Source organism: Vombatus ursinus, unplaced genomic scaffold (genome assembly GCF_900497805.2).
Source record: "Vombatus ursinus unplaced genomic scaffold, bare-nosed wombat genome assembly UNPS02008961.1, whole genome shotgun sequence".
NCBI classification, from domain to species: domain Eukaryota; kingdom Metazoa; phylum Chordata; class Mammalia; order Diprotodontia; family Vombatidae; genus Vombatus; species Vombatus ursinus.
In genome coordinates this window covers 4232146-4247180 of record NW_020948739.1, presented here as the reverse complement: position 1 = coordinate 4247180, position 15035 = coordinate 4232146, and the positions used below count along the sequence as shown (strand labels likewise).

The window sequence follows — 15035 nt, the reverse complement described above, 5'->3', positions numbered from 1 at the left end:
AACACTTCTATCCAGAGTACAGAAATCCCTTGCTTTAAGAAGATGTAACCTTTAAAATTAAGAATTCGTTTGTTTAACATTTAAAACTCTTCATAATCTGATCCCAGACTATCTTCCTATGCTTATTATTCCTCCTCACTCATTCCAGCCATTATTGTTTCTTGTAGACAGTGTTCCATCACTTCTTCTCCATACTTGCAATGCACTTCCTCCTAAACTTTGTCTTTTGAAACCCCAAACTCCTTTCAAGTGTTAGCTGAAGTGATGCAACCTTCAGGAGATTTTTCCTTATTCCCCCAGTCCTTCCCCCTTTTTCCCCCTGCCCCTTCCATTTCCTTCACCATTATTCCTGTAGAAGATAAGCTCTTTAAGAGTAGAAATTGCTTTTTGTATTTATGTCCTTAGCTCCTAATACAGTGGCTGACATGTGATAGGCGCTTAATAAATGCTTGTTTATAATTGTTACAATAACTTACAAATTAAGAATAATTTTCTTTATAAAAGGTTTTCTTTGAACTTACAGAAAAGTTCACTACAGTTTTCCTTTTAAACAACAGATTTCTTCAGGCCATTTAAACTTATTTGATTTATGAAAATTAAATTTATATACCACTTTTTTTACATTTTGTAAAATGAGGTCTACTAGAATTTAAGTTTCAGTGGATTGGTCTGATTTACTGCAATTGCCAGATTAGTCAGCAAATATTCATTAAGTTCATGGAACTGATTTTTAAAATATTTTTTGGCTTTTGCCTTTGGAAAATAGACAACCAAAAATGATAATTTTCATCATCAATCTTATAACAACAAATAACCTCATGTAACATGAAAATGATTCGTGGTCTTTCCTCTTCATCCCATCTTCTGTCTGTGTACTCAGAGACTTTAGTGTTAAAAATCCTCTTAGCAGCTTAACCACACAATTCTTTAAACTCCATTGATACTCATTTGTACCCAATTTTAGGTATGCACTAGTATAGAAAACTTAGATTTTAATTATTTTTCAGAGTTAAACCACCTATATGACCCAAAACTTTGAAATTTCACTCTCTAGTTACAGTCTCCTATCCTTTCACCTTTCCTTCACACACCATCTGCTTTTTGTCTTCATCCTAACCTTTGGTCTCTTGATCCACATTTATTCTCCCAATTCATCTTCCTAACTATCTTTATTTGATTCCCAACCTTGCTTTGATTACAGGACCTGATGCTTTTAAGGTTTCATTAAGTACTACCTTAAACTCTTTGCATTTCTAATATTGCTAAAATATTTGTATAAAGAAGCTGCTTTCAGATGGAATTTTATACAGTTTGGGAGAGAAATTATCTGTGATATAGATTCGGGTACCTGTATCTCTTTGTTAACAATGTGGAATGATGCCCTTCTTTTGTGAGAACAATTTAATATTATAAATAGGCAGAGAAATATTTTACTTATTAAAAATTAGAGAGAAGTGAGTGTGAAGAAACATAATTCTAAGGGCACCAAAGAGAGTGACTACTGTTTGAAAACTCAGGAGCTGCAAAGCCTGATGGTATGTCAACTAATTTGCATGTAACTGATTTATGCGTAAAGAGGGTAAGATAAGAAAATGAGAAATCATATAACTATTTGGAGACTGGGGTATGACTTTTTAAGAAAAATTATTAATTTATTTTGATTTATCAACAATCACTTTCATATGCTTTTGAGTTTAAAATTTTTCTCCCCCTTCCTCCCCACCACCCTTCCCATCACTGCATGAAATCTGATATAGGCTATACATATATACGTTCCTATTAAACATATTTTCACATTAGTGATGTTGCAAGTAAAAATTAGAACCAATAGGAGGAACCATCAGAAAGAGGAAACGAAACTCAACAGAAGAGAAAAAAAAATAGCAATTCACTTTCCATTGTTCTTTCTTTGGATGTGGATAGCATTTTCCATCATGACACCTTTGGAGATGTCTTAGATCCTTGTATTGCTGGGAAGGGTTAAGTTTATCAATATTACTCATCGCACAACATGGCTATTATTGTGTACAACATTCTCTTGGTTCTGCTCACTTCACCCAGCATTAAACCATACAAGTCTTTCCAGGTTTTTCTGAAGTCAGCCTGTTCATCATTTCTTATAACACAATAGTATTCCATTACATTCATATACCACAGCTTGCTCTGCCATTCCCCAATTGATGGGCATCCTCTCAATTTCCAATTCTTTGCCACCACAAAAAGAGCTGCTATGAATATTTTTGTACATGTGGCTCATTTTCCCATTTGTATGATCTCTTTGGGATATAGCCCTAGAAGTGCTATTGCTGGGTCAAAGGGTATGCACATTTTGATAGCCCTTTGGGCATAGTTCCAAATTGCTCTCCAAAGTGGTTGGATCAGTTCACAACTCCACCAACAATGCATTCGTGTTCCAATTTTCCCACATCTTTTCCAACATTTATCATTTTCCTGTTTTGTCATGTTGGCCAATCTGATAGGTGTGATGTAGTATCTCAGAGTTGTTTTGATGTGCATTTCTCTAATCAGTAGTAATATAGAGCATTTTTTCATATGACTATGGATGGCTTTAATTTCTTCATCTGAGAACTTCTTGTTCATATCCTTTGACCATTTATCAATTGGGGAATGACTTGTATTCTTATAGATTTGACTTAATTCTCTATATATTTTAGAAATGAGACCCTTATCAGAGAGACTGGTTGTAAAAATTCCCAATTTTCTACCTTCCTTCTAATCTTAGTTGCATTAACTTTGTTTGTGCAAAAACTTTTCAATTTGATGGAATCGAAGTTATTGATTTTGCTTTGCGTAATGTTCTCTGTCTCCTGTTTGGTCATGAATTCTTCTGTTCTCCATAGACCTGATAGGTAAACTATTCCAGGCTCTTGAGACTGGGATATGATTGAAAAAGGACTGTCAGTTTGATGGGAGAAATTTGGGGAGAGGTGACTTTTTAGGTGAAAGATGAGTCATAGAGAGTCCAGTGCCCATTTAAGCCATTGAGAAGGGCAAAAGGCATCACAGAAACAGCAGGCAATGAAGACATATCAGGAATGCTGAATACTGCTTTGTTGAAGCTGTGGTAATTAGTCAGCTGAGAAAAGCCTTCAGCTGGGGGATTCCTAATTGGTTGGAGAGAGATCTGATTTTATTGGCCAAGAGCTCCAGTGACTGCTATTCCCTTTTGGTGCTTACCAGAGTTGGAGAAAGGTGAAACTTTTCATAAGGTGCATTTCTCTCTTTTGCTTGAGAAAGCTTGAGAAAGAAAAGCAGAAGGACTTTGCAGCTCTTTTGGTATCCTGCTGAGAGGAACTGTGTGGATGTAAGCTCCATTCTGATTGGATAGCAGTGAGTAACTATTCTGATTGGATAGCAGTGAGTAACTATTCTGATTGGATAGCAGTGAGTAACTATCCGGTCAGGTCTGTGTAGCTCTGAGATAGCCAATTTGATGAAAATGGCACTAGTCTGACTTAAATAGAACTGTTATTTATTAAACACTTTTCAGTTATGTCAAGTCAATAAACATCTGTATTAAGTGCTTATTACTATGTTAGAGGCACTGTCTGAGGTTCTAGGAATACAAACAGAAATAAAGATAGTCTCTGCCCTCAAGGAATTGATATTCTACTAGAGGAGGACAACACATAAAAAGAAACTGAAAAGTGAGGAGGATGAACTGGTTACCTGGCTTGAGGGTATAGGGGTATGGCATTTTAGAGAAAATGCAGAGCATAGGTCATGTCGTCACATTCCTCCTTAAAATGGAGGTTCTGAGAAGAACCTTCCTTACTTGGGTAAGGAAGCAGAAGGTACTTCCAGTGTGTGAAGTCTAGGAGTAAAGTGAACTTCCAGGGTCAAGAGGTTTCTGTGACATTTTGGAGAAAATTGGGTGAATCAGAAGGGTACCTTGGAGAAGGATGAGACGTTCAACATGGCTGACAATTCATTTTCAAATTACAAATAGTAAGCTTCAAAAGGCTTGGTGGCTAAATACTTTAAAGGCCCAGTGGGGCTCTCCCATTCAGGGCTTCTATCCTGCACAGTTCAATGCTGAGAAGACTTTTAGGGCTGAGGTAAAAATGCTAGAATAATGTTGCTAATAGCTTGAGGTAAATGGTCAGAGGCTGATTAGCTCAGGAGCCTAGAGGTTAGAATTGCTCAGGAGTCTCAGAAGGGTGATTAATTGAAAGAGCTTTTGAAGGCTATGGCTAAATAGAGGAGAGGATTTCCCAAGCTGGAGTGGTGAGAATCAACAGTCATGCAATGAGCAGAAAAGTAGTTTTGTCTACTACAGATATACTTGAATGGGCCAGTAACATTGAAGTTTGTAATCTAGAGTTGCGAGTTTCCTTAAGCACATGAATTTTCAAACTCTCTCTTGTGTTTCACTGCCAGGTTACCGTAATTGTGTGCCCATTTGTCACCATAGGTACATTGGTCGAAGAGCGATTTCTATATGAATTATGTTTTATTTTATTATATACTTGCTTTAATATTTTAGTATCCATAATATTATTTTTTCCTTATTAAGTAAATGGTTTTGTTTAAGGTTAAAAAGTGTATTGTTGTGAATGACTGGTTATTTAGATAGAAAACATATTAGATAGGGGCTGAAGTGCTAGAGTACTATTAGGGAAAGTATATTTCCTCTCAACAGGGCCCTAGGGCCCTGAAAAAGTTTCTTTGTAAACATGTGATAGTAGTCTGACTCTGAGGACTTAGACCTTCTAGTCTAAGAGCAGGATGGTTAAGTGAACCAAATTTAGAGAAGTGGGATATTTCACAAACCTAAGTTAGAGTTGTGAGGCTATAAGTCCTGCGCAATATGGGTACTGACTGTAGCCCATTTGCCTCCTTACATTCTGGGGACAGTGAAATAGTCTACAGACCACTCCATTTAAAGTATTATATTGCCATTCTGGGATACCAGAAACTCTTTAGTCCAATCTGTACCTCAACAAGACTCTTCTCTGTAGATCTAGGAATTATCTATGTGCAGATGACAGTTTAACCTATGGGAACTGATGAAACATTAAGTGAGATAGTGTAGACCATAAAGAGAAGAGGGCCTAGGACAGAGTCTTGGGAGAGAGGGGTGTGACGCTCACAATTAGTGGATGTGACATGGATGAAAGACCAGTAATGGAGCACGAGGAGTGGTCATACAGATTGGCAGAAAACCAGGAGAGAATAGTATCATGAAAAAATAGAGCACATACAGTGTCCAGGAGAAGGTAGTCTAGATTGTGAGATGCTGCAGAACGATCAAAAAGGATCAGAATTGAGAAAAGATCATAGGATTTGGCATTTAATAGATCATTTACTCTTAAATGCCAAGATTGGAGGGAACCATTGCCATTAAATGGTGAAGTTGGAATGTTGCTAAGGGCTTGAGGTAGGCGGTTAGAGGCTGATAAGCTCAGGAGCCGAGAGGTTAGGATTCCTCAGGAATCTCAGAAGGGTGATTAATTGAAAGAGCTTTTAAAGGCTATGACTAAGTAGAGGAAAGGATTGCCCAACATTGTAGAGGGCTTAAAAGAAGTGGAGGCCCTGAACATAGAAAGTTATCTCAAGTTTAGCCACAAAGACAAGGAAAAAGATAGTATGGTGTTGTTTGTTGTTGTTCAGTCATTTTCAGTCCTGTCAGACTCTTCATGACCCCATTTGGGGTTTTCTTGGCAGAGATTCTGGAATGGTTTGTCATTTCCTTCTCCAACTCGTTTTACAAATGAGGAAACTAAAGGTGACTTGGGTCACACAGCTACTAAGTGTCTGAAGCAAGATTTGAACTCAGGAAGATGAGTCCATGCCTGGCCTTGTATCCACTATGCCACATAGCTGCCCAGATAGTACAATAAGTGGTGAGAATGGTAGGATCAAGTGAGAGTATTTTTTTAAAGTATGGGGGAGACCTGGGCACCTTGGTAGGCAGTGAGGAATGAACCAGGAGATAGGAAGCAATGCAGGATAAATGGGGGGAGATGTTGGGAGGATTTATTAGAAAAGTCTGGAGAGGATGAGATTAAGGGTGCATGTAGAAGGGTTTTGCCTTGGCAAGAAGGGCTACATAATCAGAGACTAAGTCAATGATGAGAGTGAAGGAAGATGGCTAAGTGATGCGAAATGAGTATGGGAAAAAGAGTTCTCACCAAATGGTCTCTTTTTTGGGGGTGAGTACGAGGTAAGGTCCTCAGCTGAGTGGGTGAGGAGGGAGGACGTTTTGTGAAAGAATTGAAGAGACATGAGAACCCACTGTGGAGAGTAGAATAGCTAGCTAATTAAGGAGAAAAGGATTGTTTGCTGTACTACAGCAAGGACTGAATTGAGATTAGATAACCTAAATTTGTAGTGGGACCAGTTCACATATTTTGGTGATTTTTTCTAACTCTGTTCAGCAATATATGCATATGAAGGAAGGCAGTGGATGGTGGAAGTAATCCAGAGTTGGGATTTATATAGCAAGCGTGATTGGTGGTGTACAGAAAGGTGGCAAGGGATTAAAAGTTGGAGTATAATTTAGAGTTGAGTTAGTCCACCATGGAGCCATCTCTAATATTCGTCCCCTTTTCTACTTGCATAGTCATACCCTGATACAGATTCACATGATTCTCACCTGAACTCTTCCAATAACTTTCTGGTTGATCTCCCTTTCCTTTCTCTGCCCAGGCTAATCCATCCATTTAATTGCCAAAGTTATTTTCTTTTGTTCTTATTTAATTTTTGTCCATTTGCCAAATACATTTTCTTTCCCATATGCCTCCCATTGAGAAAAAACAAAACGAAACAAACGTACATCATTAAGCAATATAAATTTCTGCATTGGCCATGTTTAAAAATTACTTATCTCATTCTGCACCCTGAGTCTATCACTTCTCTCAGAAGGTGTGTCTCAGAAGCTTCATCACGGGTGTTCTGGAATTTTGGCTGGTCATTGCATTGATCAAAGTTCTCAGGTAGGCCAAGTATGCAAATGCCTCATCTCTGAATTTACCTTTCATCTACTCTATGCGTATCTTGCTTATGTATGATTATTTACAAATCGTATCTTCCATTAGAAGATGAGTTTGTTGAGGGCAGGAACTACATCTACCTTTCTTTATATTCTGAGCATAGTGCCTGGCACTTAATGCTTAATAAATGTTGCTTGACTAACTTATTGGGAACTCATCACTTATCAAGTCTGCCCATTTCTCTTTTGTGTAGATAGGAGCTTTAGGGGAAAAATCCTAATATTCAGTTGAAATCTTTCTTTCTGTAGTCTACTGCTCCTAGTTCTGCCGCCAAACGAAGCAAGTCTGATCTGTCTTCCACATGTTAACTCTTCATATGCTTGAAGATAACTATGCCCTCCCTAAGTCTTACCCTTTTTCAGGCTAAATATCCCTATTTCCTTCAACTGATTTTTATGTGCCATAGTTTTGTGACCCTTCAACATCCTGGTTGCTCTTCTCTGGATATTTTCTATTTTATCTATGACCATCTTAAAATGTAGTGCTCAGAAATAAACCCAGTACTCCAGATGGGGGTCTGATCCGTATGGTATACAGTGAGATAGTCTCATTTCCTTTTCAGTGAATACACTCTCCTATTTTGATGTCAAACACTCCACACTCTGTTGAGACTGCCCTTTAGTCTCTTTTGCTGACTCACTGTCCTTTCTGATTCCTTGGGGGTTGGTGTGGGTTCTCTTTTTTTCTCTACTTTCTCTCTTTTGAATTTAGACTCTTGACTTATCACCTCTATGCAAATGACTCAAAACTTTATCCACAGTTTTAACCTCTCCTCTGAACTCTAGAGTTATCTTACCTCCTGTTTAAAAGACATTTCTACTTTGGTGTTTCGTGGGCACTTGAAACTCTCAACATGTCTAAAACTCAGCTAATCATCTTTCCTTCTAAATCTTCTCATCTTTCTGATTTCACTTCTTCTGTCATCAGTAACCCAATTCATCTGTTTTCCCATATTTGTAATTTTAAAGATGATTTTTTTTACTTATTTGTTATCTCTCATGACTGTTCATTTACTAATGTCACTTGGAATATCTCTATCAACTGTCCCTTCCTTTCTGCTCCTTCTGCCACCACCCTAGTAAGTGGCTTCATTACTTCATTATCTACCTTGCATCCTGCAATAATTTACTTCCTGCCCCTACTCCCATTTCTGATATGTTTTTTATTCATGGATCTGGTCATATCAAATCTGAATAGCTACCCAGTGACTACTATGTAAAGTTCAAATCCCTCCACATTCTCGTACTGCCTTGTCTTTCTAGTGTTATCTCATATTATTCTCCTGCATGTATTATATGTTACTGCCAAACCAGCTTGCTCTACACTGCCTGCCTTAAACATGCAATAGGTTCTCATGGTTCTGGGCGTTTACTCAAGATATACCTAGTGCTTCTTTCCCCATCTTTGGCTGCTGAATTTCTACCTATCCTTTAAAGCTCAGCTCAGCCTTTGATGATTTTTCCCAGTCAGTAGCATTCAACATCCTCAGACTTCATATAGTACTTTAAAAAATAACTCCCTAAAATATACTTATGTAATATTATACACTTGACCTTTGGTGTTGGTATCTTATCTCCGTATTGGACTATAAGCTCCAAGAAGGTGGAGACTTTCTTATCTGTACTTTGTATCACATTCCTCTCACCTACCACATTCTTCTACATGCAGTAATTGCTTAATTCATGTTTGTTGTGGCTTTACAATTAGAATGGACTTTGGCTTCAACAAAGCTGGTAAAGTTCTAATATGTTGTGTCGTATGAAAGAAGAGCATAGCTTTTCTTTTGAATAGCTTTTCGTATGAAATTGGAACCACTCATAATAGTTCAACCTTAAATGATTTAAAAAAATATTAAGCCTGTTGAAAGCATATCTAGCATTTGCAGTGACCCCATTCACAGTAAACCTCTCTGCTAATCATTTCTGTTCCAACTACTATTTACCATATTCTAGGAGGGTTAATAGCTTACAAATAACATTCTACTGCTAATTTTACCCTCATTGCTAATTTGGGGAATATTTGTTATTTTAAACTTTTAAAAAATATCACCTAGGTCTTTATATGCTTAGAAACATCATTTGTAGGCTATTTTGTTTGTCGTTTCAAGGTATTTCCTTCAATACTTAGATTTCTAATCACATTACTATGTATACTTATTCCATTGCAGATTTCAGCCTATCCACACCCCCTTGACTTAATGTAAATCTCGCCTATGTATTTCTCTAAATCTTCTATGGAGAATCTACAAAACACCTGTAGATTTTACTCTTATTCTTTTAACATTTCATCATTGTTGCTGAAATATTCAGGGTGTCCATTTGTTCTTCCCTGCTGTCACTACATGGCTGGCCTATCTCGTGTTCTGTCTTGTTTTTATACTACTCGTGGAAGTCAGGAGGCAGCGTGCTGTGTCTGCCCACCTCACTTTGCCATATGATGTCCTTTACTTACTTCAGTGTTTTGAGCCTCCACTTCCACCTGCTGGTGGGGAGATTAAAAAAGAATAGAAAAGATATTAGAAGGTGGTATTACCAAAATGGGGGAACTAAAAAGAGATCGATATTTATGTGCAATTACTCACCTTTATAAAATACTCATGAGAATGTGCAATGCATGAATAGAGGGTATCCATGATAAAAATATGAAAAGGGGTCAGGTAAGCTTTTGCAAACAATTTCCTACTACAGATTACATCTTCAGTGTCATCCAACTGACTGAGAGATGTCTAGTGTATAATACTCCCCTGTGTCTATTGTTTGAATACAAGTATTTTAGTCAGTAGAGCAAAATACACATGTTGAATCACAAGTTATTTATAACAGATATGGCTATGGGGATTACTGTTCAGCAGTCTACTAAGGATTAACATCAATCAGTCAACAGGCATTTATTGAGTTCCTGCTATGTACCAGGCATTATGCTATTGATTCATCCCTTCAAGTATTCACTAGTGGCACAGAGGATGCTTTGCCCAATCTAGATGGTAGAGTTCTTCTGCTGCTCCAGTTTGTGCTTGATATTATGATTGAACTGAGCTCTGAATCTTCAGAGAGCCATTCTAATGAAATATGAACAAATTAGAGAGGATTTTGTATCCTTGTTGCATCTGTTTCTTCACTGTCCATTCACTTCTTAGCCTCCTGCAGTCTGACTTCTTATCCTATCTTTGTTCTACTGAAATTGTCCTCTTCAGCATCACTGCTAATCTCTTAAATCCTGCATGTAGTGGCTTCCTCCCCACCCTGAGTGTGGGCATTTGTTGTCAACCCTTTTCTCTTTTCTCTTTCCTTTGGAGATCCTATTAACTCTTGTGAGATTTAGCACCACTTCCACACAGAAAACACTTAATAAATGTGGAATTGAATTCAGCTCATTTGTAAATTTCTAAAGGAAAAGAAACATTTTCTACTTTTACACAAATGTGGGGGGGGGAGGGGTGTATCCCTATAGAATCAGCTACGGTGCTTTGTAGGCCATGGATTGTCTCTTGCCCACTTCTGTTCCTATAGTGATATTGGTAGAGGACAAGAGAGATTGCTCGAATCACGTAGTGTTTAGTTCATGTACAAGCATTTATTTTATTTTATTGATGATATACTTTGTTTTGACACAACAGATACTACCCAACAGACACCCAAACAAACCACTTATAGAGTACATTCCCAGAAGTTTATTGATTCTTAACAGACAAATGGGTCCTTTAACTTTGACAATATAGTATTAACATTAACTGTTCTATTTGACCAGAGTTGTGTTGCCTCTGCATATTAGCTTTCTTTACATTATCATCATTGTGTATATTGTACAAGTATCATTTTAACTGGTTGGCACCCAGAATGTGTAGACTTTGTCTAACAACCAATGAGTTGATTCTTTTGGAAAGAAGTGTGATACCATCCAGTTAGTTCAGCGATCAAGCATCTACTATGTACCAATCACTGTTCTAGGTACTGGGGATACAGGGACAAAACTGGAACAATTCATGCCCTTGAGGAGTTTCTATTTTAGTGTAATAGGAAGAGCATTGAATTTCAAGTTGAGGACCTGCCAATTCTAACACGTTACCTGTGTGGCTTTCAGCAAATTATTTCACTTTCTGGGCTTCATTTTCCTCATCTGTGTAATGAAGGGGTGGGCTAGATGCCTTTCAACTTAAAATATATGACTTTATAATCCTCTGGCTAATGATACTACTATGTATAAAATGTAGCCTCTCTGCATTAATCCACCACTTTACTGAAAAGACGTTACCAATGGCTTTTTCACATTCCTTATCTGTCATAACAATGCACTATTGCATATGTCCTTCCAGTATTTATATTTTTTTCTGTTCCCTTTGAAAATGTTTTCATCTTTGAGAAGATTTTAATAGTGTAGTTAATTCTTTAAGCAGAATCTTAGAAAGGGTTTTGCTGATATGTATTATAGCAAATATTTCTTCATATGTAAGCATAAAAATAAAATTTCAAAGCTAGGTTATTCACCTCCCCTTCCCCACAAAGCACTATTGCTTTCCCACACCACCACTAGAACTGTATGTTCTCTCCTGATGGACTTTTACTGTTTTTCAGAGGCATAGGAGATACATATGCCTTACTTACTATACAGTCAGTTTAGTGAGTCTTAGCATGGTAAGGTACACGTACAACACATATCCTGTTTATGTGTGCTTTGAAAAGAAATAAAATTGTTTTACATAGTTTAGAAATAAGGATAGTGTTTGTTTGCTGTAAGAAACAGTTGTTTCTTTTTTGACTGTTTTACATTTCACTGTTGGAGATGATTAAATTACTCAAGACATATTAAAATACAAATCTGCTGAAAGAGGCAACAAAAATTGTTGCTCTTCTTTTGACTACTAATTTGTGCTGTCAGCTTGTTAAGATTAATTAAATACTGTAACTGAATATTAGAATAGGTTTATTTTTATATGTCATACAATCACTAGTCTGTTTTATTTACTACCTAATGCCCACTTCCTTTGTACAATTATACTCTTAAGTATAATGCAATTGTAAGTTACATGGTTGCGTTTTCCTATATTTTGATGTTTTTTTTAAATATACAAACACAAAAGCAAAATCTTTAGTTCCAGAGCAGCTGAAAGATTATCTGTTCTGTTAACCTACGCTTTTAATTATTTTTCTACAAGAAATACCAAAAAATGTTTACAGTTGAAGTATATGATTCTGATTGACATTCTCATGTTGTTTTTACCATCTGTTAGATGGAATTAAGACAAATCTGTTGTATTTATGCTATACAATTTTACCTTCCTAGCATCCTTTTATCAAGAATGCCAAACCAGTATCAATTTTAAGAGACCTGATCACAGAAGCTATGGAAATAAAGGCCAAAAGACATGAAGAACAGCAACGAGAACTGGAAGAGGAAGAAGAAAATTCGGTTTGTAATTATCCGTTATTTTTTTAATAATTGTTGATCTTACTAAAAAGGGCCCCTTCCTATTCAAAATATGATTTAGCTTTACAGAATTGATCTAAGCACAATTTTTCTGGAGTTGCCTAAAGCAGTTGCCACCTGTATCCAATTGTTACTTGACATATTTTATGGTAGTGTCAACTTAAAAAAGACTGATATGTACATATATTTATGTTGCTATTATATAAACTGATGTTTAAGTATACTCTCAGTATTCAGATTTAGCACTACTCAATAGCCATAGTAGTATAGACTATATAAAATATATTAATTGCTAATGATGCTAATGCATGAAGATAGCACTGTTCTCAGGGATAGAAATATAACTTTATAACATAACTGTCAGCAATTTAGACTGTATCAGTGAGCTGGATTATTAGTGCCCTTTACTTTTGTCTAAAGTGCTTACTGTCTCTTCCATATTTTAGTTTCGTTAATCACTCTCCATCACTTTTAGCTTGGCTATATTATCGTTCAATCATTTCAGTCATGTCTGAGTCTTTGTGATACAATTTGGGGTTTTCTTGGCAAAGATACTGGAGTGGTTTGCCATTTCCTTCTCCAGCTCATTTTATAGATGAGGAAACTGAAGCAAACAGGATTAAATGACCTACCCAGGGTCACACAACTAGTAAATGTCTGAGGCTGGATTTGAACTCAGGTCTTCCTGACTACAAGCCTGACACTTTAGTCTATCCATTGTGCAACCTAGCTACCCTTTGTGTTTTTTGTGCAGGAATTTGTTCCGTTTTGGCCTATTTCATTTTGATTGACCATGCAGTGCATTCAACATATCCCTTCCTTTTCAGCTTCCCATGGAGCAGCAGTTTTAGAGTACTTTTCATCTATTTGCCTAGAAGTGACTGAGCTTTAAGAGTAGTGGATGTAGAGTCAGGAGACTAGGATTCAAATTACACATTGGATACTGTGTAATGATGGACAAGATACTTAACCTCTCAGTTTCATCATTTATAAAATGGATATAATAATATTTGTACTACCTGTTTCACATGATAATTGTAAACCTTTAAGTACTATGTAAATGTGAATTAGTGTCATGATCATCATTGTTATAAATATTAGAGATTCTGGCTGTCCTTTGTATATTGTATTATGATCAGGTAATGATGAATTTTGGGTCTATATTAACACGACGAAATTCAATATGGATCAATGCAGAGTGATACACTTGAGTTTAAGAAGTTGATTTCACAAGTACAAGATGGAGGAGCATGGTTAGACAGAAATTTACCTGAAGAAGATGTGGGAGTTTTTAATAGATTACAAACTCACTAGGATTCAGCAATATGATGTGACAACTAAAAAACTATTGTGGTATTGGGCTGTATTAAAGGCGACATAACTTCCAGAAATAAGGAGGTGATAGTCATGCTATACTCTGTCATGATCAAACTACATTTGGAGTATTATGTTCAGTTTTGGGCACTGTATTTTAGGAGGATGTTGATAAATTGGATATTAGTCAGAGAAGATCTACCAGAATGCTAAAGGGCCTTGAGCATGTTATACAAGAATAGTTTGAAAAAAGTAGGGATGTTTAACTTAGAGAAGAAAACACTCAGGAGGGATATGATAGACGTTTTAAAAGACTCAAAAAAACTTTCATTTTGAAGATGGATTAGCTTTTATCAATTTGGACCCAGAGGATGAAGCCAGAAATATAGAAGTTGCAAAAAGGCACATATAGACTTGGTATAAAGATCAACTTTCTAACAATTAAAATTATCCTAAGTGGAATGAGCTGCCTTGGAGGTTGCAGTTTCCTCCCTCATTGAAACTGTTCAAGCAAAGGTTAGATGACTGTTTATTGAATGTGTTACAGTAAGTATTCTAGAGGAGCTCTCTCTTTCACGTAGACTCGTTATAAAGCATCCTACTTGACAGTTATAAACAACTTCAGCCAGATTACATTTTATGCCTTATCTGTTAAGGCATTTTCTCTGTGATGACATATATCACAGACTGTTGTACAATCTTAATGCATTAAGTAGAGATACTGTGTGGGAAAAACAAGGTTACATGTTTCTGTACTATATCAAATGCTTTTTTAACGGTCAACAAACAATGAACTTTTATATTCTCTGTAACTTTTTATCAATTCTGTAATTATGTAGATGTGGTCAACTATAGAAAATAATTTGTTCCTTTTTCAAGGATATTCTTAATGCATATATAGATCATTCTAAATCTATTAGATCTCTTTAAGATATGTATTATAGTATGAGGCAGTGATTCTTTATGGCTTCTTGATCACAGAATCTCAGAGTTTGAAGGAACCTTCTAGGACAGGGGTGGGGAATCTGTGGCCTTAAGGTCACATGTGGCCTCCTGTGTCTTTAAATGTGGCCTTTTGACTGAATCCAAATTTTACAGAACAAATCCTTTTATTTTTATTAATATATTTTGTTTGTCTTTTATATTTTTATTTTATTTTTTAAAATAAATGTATTTAAAATACTAAAGAATAAAATAAGTTTCAACGAAATAATCCTTCCAGATTGACCAGCACACTTAGAACATAGTAAACCATGAGGGCTAAATTGATGGCTGCTACAC

The 15035-nt window shown here is 36.4% G+C and overlaps 1 protein-coding gene across 2 annotated transcripts in view; it reads left to right on the top strand.

Moving 5' to 3' along the window:
* Positions 1-15035, top strand: part of STK3 (serine/threonine kinase 3) — a 447757-nt gene that overhangs the window by 248167 nt on the left and 184555 nt on the right. For both annotated transcript variants that reach the window (XM_027850026.1, XM_027850025.1), the window contains one exon: positions 12297-12422. In XM_027850026.1, the coding sequence (XP_027705827.1) occupies positions 12297-12422 (126 nt within the window). The remainder of the gene's footprint in view (positions 1-12296; positions 12423-15035) is intronic.